Raw genomic sequence first — 10121 nt, 5'->3', positions numbered from 1 at the left:
TTTCACCACACTGAATGGTATAGATTAAGTTATCCAAGTTCAGAAACTACATTGCAAAGACCAACCACGCAGTAGTAACAACTGAGGTCTCACAAGATTACTACTACTAAAGCAAGACAAAAATAGGAGGGATCATATAGTTTGGGGGGTACATAAGCAACATTTGGAACATGACACGGCTTCAATATCATTAGATGACAATCACCTCATGTCAGGCCTGCAAGGTAAAAAATATATAATTCGTCAAACATGACATCATTTCTAAGTAAGCAAGACACTGAGCAAGGATTAGGTCCTAACTGTAAGAATCAATTATATGATACGAAATTAGAAAATCGCTTAGAGTGTTCAGATAAACATTCAAATATCTGTTTCATGATTCTACAATTCCAAATACTAACGGATCAGACAGAAAACTTATCGCTCAATCAACCATACCCTACCACAACAAAGCTATATCTAGGGACTGATACGTTATTATTAACTTCAAACACCTAAAACATTAATAGAAAATCTAATGCTCCTTCAAACAATGAAGTCCTGTTCAGAACCAGCAAAAGATCCATCAACAAACATTGAATACCAGGCCATGGAACTAAATTCCATCACAATGATAAATCAAACTAATGAACAAGCACACTACCTAGTTCCAACAACTGATATGATTTTGCAACCAGTCATCTAAACAACAAATGTCATATTTGTCATTCGCTCCAGCAAATGAGGAAATACTGGGATGGTAACATTAGTAGCATAATCATAAGCTTATCACTGACCGATGTGACTACAGTGCAGATTCTAGCTACTTTCACCTCGTAACACATGAATTTAGATAAAACAAGGCCTCGCTAACAAAAATTAGCCTTACTAGTTTGAGGGTGAGCTTGGGAAGTACTGTTGAGGCTAACAATATAAGCATAATGAGGTAAGATAAACGCCACAACAGATAATCATGTCTGCACAAGCTATTTATACAGGATCATATGAAACAAAGACCTACGCATTGCAGTACACAAGACTTTGCTATGAAAATGTACCCAGTTTCATATAGACCAATTTAGCAACTCAATTAGGATAACATAGAAAAAAAATAGTTGTAATGGATTTGCTTTTCTACAGAGATCGCCTTACGATGTTGGGTATATCATAGTTCACCAGTCACAGAACAATATCAAACTCGAACCATCGAAGCTGTACTAATACAACATTGCATTGCAGCAGTAACAAGAGAAGCCGTCGTTCATACCTTCAAGCGGAGGGGATCTCGACCTCGCCGTCGTCGATCTCCGTCTGCAGGTCCTTGGGGTCCTTCCCGTCGACGGTGCACCCAACGCTGACGCAGGTACCGAGGATCTCCTTGACGGTCCCGGTCATCTCCTTGGCCATGGACCTGGGCGACATAATCTTGGCGATCTCGATGACGTCGTCAAGACTGATGTTCCCGTTGTGCTTGATGTTCTTGACCTTCTTCCTGTCCCTCTCGGGCTCCTTGAGAGCCTTGATGACGAGCGCGGCCGCGGACGGGACGACGGAGACCTTCGCCTGACGGTTCTGGACGGTGAGCTTGACGGTGACGCGGAGGCCCTTCCAGTCCTTGGCCGTCTCCTTGGCGATGTCCTCACCGATCTTCTTGGGGGAGAGACCGAGGGGACCGATCTTGGGGGCAAGCGACGACGCCGCGCCGACCTCGCCTCCCGTCACGCGGACGTAGACCTCCACCACCTGCGACGGGTCGAGCTTGGGAGGCATGGCTGCGGCTCGGTTGCGGGAGGCGGCGGCGGCGGCGGCAGGAGGGTTTGGGAGAGGCTTTGGAAGAGCAGTAGGGTTCGGCACGAAGTGTTGTGCGAGTTTATATAGCACCTTCGTTGTGCTCGTGGTCTATCATTCGCGTTGGGCTTCATGTAGTCCATTCGGAGGCCCATTGTGGATCAAAAATCGAATAAAAGCCTCTTTTCGAGTTTTTAGGGTTACGCTAAAAATAGTTTTTTTTCTGAGAAAAGACACCGAGGATTATCTTATATCTGATATTCATCAAGGGATACAAAAGATATTTTACTACATACAAAGGACATACAACTTGACACAATACGGCCAATATCAAGCAAAAATACATTGAAAATAATAATGGTTGTCTTGTTTCTTCGATTATTGAACGACTCTCGAAACTTGAAACATGCACTAAACTAACAGAAAAAGTTAGCGCAATTACAAACGCGCTCGTTGATGCATGTAAAATGCATACATATTTTCTGTCGTTTATTGTATTAAAATCCTTAATATTTAGCAACGTTATTATATTTATTGGGACTAGCCCGTGGCTCTGCGCCCCGTGGTCGCAATCATTGGAATCTCCATCGCTATCTCGGCCTCCTTGCAACTGGGCAAAGGTGAAAATTGTTAAGTAGCCACGGCACAAATTGCGGGAGTGCTCTTCTTCATCAACATCATAACCAAGCCTCTAGTCCTGATAGCCACCTGTGAGTAATTCCCTCTATAGCTGTGGGTTGTAAGGAAATTTGATGAGATATCTTATGTCGCGATGTTTCTGCATGATTATTTATGCACTTATGTTATTCTCAATATTTGTTACTAGCTAGAGTCCCAGTTGCATGATTTAAGTATGAGAGTTTGGGATTTTTCTACATAGTGTATAACATGTTGTATTTTTAAATCTACGAAACCTGTTGTGATACCCTAGGGAAAAAAGGGGATGGTATAATTAGAGGAGTTCATGTGTTCATGGAGTGTTAATGTGTTGTTCTGGGCTACTCGAAAAGGTAGACCTTAATTACCCGAAGTTTCAAGTTGGGCTACTTGAAAAGTTGTTTGCATACCGCTCCCAGCTCCCCCCCCCGGTAGAGGGGTACCATATAAGGTTCCAGAAATATATTTGGTCAGATCTACAGATGTACACCCAAAATTTAATGAAAAATATTCCATGTATACAGTGTATAGTTAACATATAAATACTTTTGGTAATCCTTAGCATGTAGTATATGCCATTTTTCTTGTCTCAAGCGAGCTAAAACCTCGAATTTGCAAAGGGCATGCCTCTGGAATTTGAACATCCAAAGTTTTTCACATTTATTTTATGTCTTGGTAAAAAATTGAACACCTAAAGTTAAATTTTTGGAACCGTTCATACGCGAGAAGGTGTCAAAGAACGATCTTTCAAGCAGCACGACATGTCTCATTCAGTAGGGGCACAAGCTTGGTATAACACCTTGTACATTTTAAACCAGATCTTAATTGTTGCAAACACAATATGTTGAGCCATTTTTTTCATCAATTGTTGTTAATTTGGAGACGTTATTAGCATTTTCCTTGTATTCATCATTCTTCTACAACCTAAAAAATTTCAGAATAAATCTTAATTGTTGCAAACACAATATAGTGAATTTTTTTGGCCAAATACCTATCTAAAAGATTTGATGGGCAAACACCATAAAACTTGTGTTTATGAATCAAACAAATTATTTCGATTGAAAATAATATATAAAAAATCATAAATAATTTGTAGGTGATATTTTCTACTCCTTCTGATCCAAATTATTTGTCGCAGATTTAGGAAGAGTGTTAACTAAAATATGTATAGATTCATTGAATCTGCGACATTTTATTTTGATCACAAGTGTATATTTTTTTACACTAATTAAATTATTCATTAATTTAAAATAATTATTTTCCTATTATGAAAAAGGGCTGAAATAGGAATGTGACTTTAATAAATGTATTTTAAACTAAAAATTATGGGAAAATTCGCGCATATATATTTTGAGTTACTACAACTATTGAAGCCAAAAACCAACAATGTGTTGTGGAGAACTGGATCACTTGCTCAACTTCTCGGTTTCTGCCCTTCCAAACTCCAACAAACTTTGCTTTTCTTCATGCTAGTGTTGCTTCTCTTCATGTTCTACCTAGTAACATTGTTCATCTCCCTCAGCTAAGTAAAATATTCAGGCTTTTACGCTAATGTCAATCGTGGCTGAAATTGCCACATGGGCACTGATACGTCCAAAACGTATCTACTTTCCCGAACACTTTTGCTATTGTTTTGCCTCTAATTTGTGTATTTTGATGCAACGAACACGGACTAACGCTGTTTTCAGCAGAACTGTTCTGGTGTCTCGTTTTTGTGCAGAAATCCAACTTTCAGGAAAAACCTCGGGATTTTGACGAAAGGGCCTATTTTCCCAGAATAATGACGGAGCCAGAAGGGCAATTGAAGTGGAGGCCCGAGGGCCCCACACTACATGGCGGCGCGGCCCAGGGGGGGCCCGCGCGGCCATGTAGTGTGGCCCCCTCGGTCGGCCTCCGACGCCCCCCTTCGGACTACTTATTCGCCTCGACCTAAAAACGCACGGGGAGAAGTCGAAGTCGCCAGAAACTCTCCAGAACGCCGCCACATCGCGAAACTCCGTCGCGGGAGCCAGAAGTCTCCGTTCTGGCACTCCGCGGGACGGGGAATTGGAGGAGATCATCACCGCCATCACCGCCAATGCCTCTCCATCAACCAGCAATGTTTCCCCCATCCATGTGTGAGTAATTCCCCCGCTGTAGGCCAAAGGGGATGGTAGGGATTGGATGAGATTGGTCATGTAATAGCATAAGATTGTTAGGGCATAGTGCCTAGTGTCCGTAGATGGTACTTTTATGATATTGTTGCAACTTGTTATGCTTAATGCTTGTCACTAGGGCCCGAGTGCCATGATCTCAGATCTGAACATGTTATTGATTCATGAAGATATTCGTTGTTTATGATCTTACCTGCAAGTTGTATACACATGTCGCTGTCCGGAACCAATGGCCCCGAAGTGACAGAAATTGGGACAACCGGAGGGGATGGTAGTGATGTGAGGATCACATGTGTTCACGGAGTATTAATGCTTTGCTCCGGTACTCTATTAAAAGGAGTACCTTAATATCCAGTAGTTTCCCTTCAGGCCCGGCTGCCACCGGCTGGTAGGACAAAAGATGTTGTGCAAGTTTCTCATTGCGAGCACGTACGACTATAATTGGAACACATGCCTATTGATTGATTAGTACTTGGATACCGTTTTATTATTATCCGCAAATGCCCTGCTATGATTGTTACATGAGTTTCTCTCATCCATGCAACGCCCGTCATCCGTCCCCGTGCCTACGATATTTTAATCCTCGTTGTTTACTATAATCACTACCGCTGTCTTTGTTACTCTGCTGCTGTTATTTTACTATCTGCTATCGCTATAAAACCGTTACTACTCGATAAACTCTTGCGAGCAAGTCTCGTTTCCAGTGCGAATTGAATTGACAACTCCGTCGTTAAGGCTTTCAAGTATTCTTTGTCTCCCCTTGTGTCGAATCAATAAATTGGGTAATACTTCCCTCGAAGACTGTTGCGATCCCCTATACTTGTGGGTCATGAAGACTATTTTCTGGCGCCGTTGCCGGGGAGCATAGCTTTATTTGGAAGTTCACTTGGATTAATATTGTTCGCCGCAAATTCTCCATCATGGGTAAACCTCGCGATACTAAGGTCGCCATATTACCATCCACTACAAGAAAAGGTACAACTCGAGTACCTCTGCTGCTCTTGATTCACCATCCGTGATTGATAAACTTGTTTCACCGCCACATGCTTCAAATGTCGGTACTTCGCTGAATCTGAAAACTCTCATAATACTGATAATATTTCTGCTTGTGCTTGATGATAGTGGTTCATTGGGAACTTTTCTAGATGCTTCCATTACTAGGTCTAGACAAATTGAAAATGCTGAAACTCCCGATGTTACTACACTCGTTAATTCACCCGAACTTGAATACTCTAGTGATGATCTTGATGAAGATTATGTGGAACTTGATGATGATTTTATTGAAAAATGCCATGCTACTACCGATGCAAGAAAAATTAAAAAGTTGCTTGCAGAACATACCGTTAGATATAAACTCGTCTCCCGATCCTAAATTTGCCACATCTCCTATAAACATTAGGGATAAAGATTATGATTTTTCTCTTGATCTATCTCATATAGCTATTGTTGAGAAAACACCTTTTTGTGGTACTGAAAAAGAAAGTGCTGTTGAACACATGACTGAGTTATCTACTTTGAGTAGCTTGTTTTTTGATGATGTTAAGAAGCGTACTTACTTTGTTGCTAAAATCTTTCCATTCTCATTAAAGGATGACGCTAAAACTTGGTATACTAGTTTGCCACCTGGTTCTATTAAAAGTCCAAAAGAATTACTTGCTGTTTTCTTTCGGAAATACTTTCCTGCTAGTGCTCAACATGCTCGCTTTGCGAGAGAGTTTATAATTTTGATCGAGGAGATGAAGAGAAATTGCCCGAGGCTTGGGCAAGATTTTGCTCTCTTATTAGAGCTCTGCTCGACCATGATTTAGAAAAGCATGATTTACTTGATATATTTTATAGTGGACTAACCATTGAGTCTAGGGCATACCCGGATAGTTGTGCTGGTTGTGTTTTCGGAAGAGAACTCCGGACGACGCTCGAAGAATTATTGGCTAAAATAGGCCGGAATTATGATGATTGGAATACTCTCGAACCAACTCCAACGCCAATAGTGAAGAAGAGGGGTTTAATTAAATTGAATGATGAAGATATGAGGGAAGCCAAGAAGTCTCTCAAGGAGAAAGGTATTAAATCCGAAGATGTGAAGAATCTACCTCCAATAGAAGATATATGTGAGATAATTCCCCCTTCATCCATGACTGAGGTAAACTCGCTTCAACGCTTTACTAGGGAAGATATTCCGTATTCAAAACCTCCTGCGCAATGCTTAGATGAGTTTGATAATTATATTGTTAAGCAAGAAAATTTTAATATGAGAGTAGAGAATCATCTAATGGAAAATTCTCAAGCTATTAGTCAATTGCATGATATTGTGGAGAGAACCTCCAATGATGTTAAGATGCTTGTTAAACATTTTCATATGATTCAAACTCAAATTGATCAACTCACTAAAGTGCAAAATGACTTGTTAGGAAATAATGCTAAAGAAAAACAAGCTTATGAAGTAACAACTAGAGGTGGTGTCTCTACCCAGGATCCTCTATATCCCGAAGGGCATCCCAAAAGAATTGAACAAGATTCTCAACGCATTGAACCTAGAGCTCATTCTAAGAAAAAGAAGAAGAAACATAAAAATGTTGTAGAATCCTCTCGAACTCGTTAATGATCCTAATAGTATTTCTATTTCGATGCTGAAACCGAAAGTGGCAATGAACATGATAATAGTGAAGATAATGATAAGAATGATACTCCCGATAAAGAAGAGGTTGAAAAAGAACCCGAAAAGCATGCTAAAAATAAAAAGTATACTAAAGAAGATTTTATTGCTCGAGAAACATGGTAATGAAAGAGAACCTTGGGTGCAAAAGCCAATGCCTTTTCCTGCTAAGAAATTAAAATCAAAGGAAGAGGAACACTATAATAAATTTTGTGATTGGATGAAACCTTTATTCTTGCAAATCCCTTTGACTGATGCTATCAAATTGCCTCCTTATTCAAAGTATATGAAAGACATTGTTACTAACAAAAGGAAAATCCCCAATGAGGAAATTTCTACTATGCTTGCTAATTACTCTTTTAATGGCAAAGTTCCAAAGAAGTTGGGCGACCCAGGTATACCTACTATTCCTTGTTCTATTAAGAATAATTATGTTAAAACTGCTCTATGTGATTTGGGAGCCGGTGTTAGTGTTATGCCTTTTTCTCTATACAAGAGACTTTACTTAGATAAGTTGATACCTACCGATATATCTTTGCAAATGGCTGATAAATCTACTCGCTATTCCCGTTGGTATATGTGAGGATGTTCCTGTTCAAGTTACTAATAACCGCTTGATATTAACTCGATTTTGTTGTGTTGGAAATGCTCGAAGATGATAATATGTCTATTATTCTTGGGAGACCTTTTCTTAACACCGCGAGGGCTGTTATTGATTGCAATAAAGGAAAGGTTACTTTCAATGTTGATGATAAGGAACACACCGTCTATTTCCCCAAGAGGATTGAAAAAGCGTGCGGAGTTAATACTATCTCTCATGTGAGAACTATCAAAGTGGGAACTATTGATTGTCCTATATATGAGCCTAAAGAAGAATATCAAACTCTTGTGATTGGATCCATATCAATACAATTCAAGGTAACATGATTGATTTGAGGTTTATTTCTTCATATGCTATATAAAATTTATTTGGTGGCAAGATTTGATCAACCTTGTTAACAAATACCTTTTATATGCATAGAGGAGGTAAACAACATCTCTTTCTTTCTCCACTTGCTTTAGTTGCTGTAGCACTTTTAATTTGCATAGTTTCTTAGTTGATTTGAGATTTCAAAAATTTTCCTGGCCAGTAATAATAAACTTAATACCCAGAAAATGTGCATTTTTCAAAGTTTTCAAAAATTCGCGAAAATTACACCGTTGGTCCTATTTTTCGACGAGGCACCTGGGAGCACCAGAGGATGACCTGTGGGGCACCAGAGGGTGCCAAACCACGGGCCGGCGCGGCCAAGGAGGTGGCAGCGCCACCATGTGGTGTGGGCCCCTCCTTGCCCCACTTTGCCATCTCTTCCTCCCAGCACCTTCTCTCTCCCGAAAAAACTCGAACACATTTCCTCTCACTCGCGTTTTTGCTCAAGAACTCCAGATTTCTCGATCTCTTTGCTCAGCCCAGATTTCCTGCTGAAATTGGCACATTTGCTCCTTGGTATGTGACTCCTCCACCCATCCAAGTAGAATTTTGTTTGGTTGAGTATATCTTGAATATTTTGCTGCTGTAGGTAACATGTTTGGTGAGCTTGCATGCTTGTTCTAATTGGTAGAAATTAGTTTTGATGCATGATTAGTACTCTAGCAAGTTCCTATGGTAGTTTCCCTCAATTATATGTCACCAAATCAAGTTTTATATTGTTTGTTGAAAATTTCAGAAAATGAAGAAGTTCAAATTTGGAGAATTGTTCAAGAAGGGAACAACCAGACACCGGGAGGCCTTCTAGGTCCTCCACCCAAATTAGGCGGTCGTACAACGAGGACATCCTCGCGCCTAGCTTCGCGCCCGAAGAGGACAACGGGCCTCCTAATGCTTCTACTTTTCCATGCTATGATTTTCTAAGGAATGCAGGAATATTGGAGGATTTCTTAACCCTTGTCAACGGAGCAGGGTTAACCACCTATATGGGAGATGAAAGGGAGCAGTACTATATGCTCACAAAAATTTTCGTCGAGAGTTTCCAGCTCAACAACAAACAATATGAGCCAACGGTTGCATTCGGGATTTATGGTAATCCTCGTTACTATGCGATTGAAGGATTTTTGTCTTGCTTTGGATATTGTCCCTGCAGGTACAGCAAGTAGGATTGATGACAACCCTCGGGACTTGTTGGAGCTCTATCGAGGGATCACCGATGATGATTGTCGCACCATTCGGCGGGGCAAGATAAGGAACATTCAACTCCCCGCCATTAAGTATTTTGCATACTACATTGCTACTAGCATTCTTGGTAGGGAGAACACTAGTAATATCTCTAGCTACCATCTTGCTTTCCTGAATATTGCACTTACTTGGTCAAACATCCTATCACCTTGGTGCTCTTATTGCTCGCCGCCTCGTCTATCAGGGGGCCCATTTTTGGAGGAACTATTGCACTTGCGTGTTTTAACATATCTAAATCTTCCTATTGATCCTAATGATGTGCCATTGGCCCCTAGGAGACTTGATATTGTTGCTATGAAGAGTCATCATTTTGTTACAACCGACTCTACTTTAGATAATATGGTATATAGAATGTTGTTTTCTCGACGGGGAGGAGAAGGAAATCCCTCTTCCCCAACCAGGTTTGCTCGGTATTGACGAGGCAATCATGGTCGTGCACTAAGGAGGAGGTGGATGAACATATGAAGATACAAGAGTTCCACCAGCAACATGACTCCGAGGACGTCGGGACCTCCTACGACCACACCGTCACATATCCGGGTGCTTCTTCTAGCACATACCGGAATACGACCCATCTTCATATTACGGAGATACTACTTCATGGGATCGATGGGATTGAACTCCACTTAGGCCAAAAGCCTAAGCTTGGAGGGAGGTATACCGGCATCACTCATTC

At 40.8% G+C, this 10121-nt stretch overlaps 1 protein-coding gene across 1 annotated transcript; it reads right to left on the bottom strand.

The window, feature by feature from the left end:
* Nucleotides 1–1786, bottom strand: LOC124674755 (60S ribosomal protein L12-3). The gene is made up of 2 exons (XM_047210808.1): nucleotides 1247–1786; nucleotides 1–217 (listed from the first exon to the last, which is right to left on the bottom strand). The coding sequence occupies exon 1, from the start codon at nucleotides 1747–1749 to the stop codon at nucleotides 1249–1251; it is 501 nt and encodes a 166-aa protein (XP_047066764.1). The 5' UTR covers nucleotides 1750–1786; the 3' UTR covers nucleotides 1–217; nucleotides 1247–1248.
* Between the last annotated feature and the right edge of the window lie 8335 nt (nucleotides 1787–10121).

Source organism: Lolium rigidum, chromosome 7, assembly GCF_022539505.1.
Source record: "Lolium rigidum isolate FL_2022 chromosome 7, APGP_CSIRO_Lrig_0.1, whole genome shotgun sequence".
Lineage (NCBI taxonomy): Eukaryota > Viridiplantae > Streptophyta > Magnoliopsida > Poales > Poaceae > Lolium > Lolium rigidum.
Note: the sequence above shows the minus strand (reverse complement) of the source record. Positions and strands in the feature narration are given on the sequence as shown.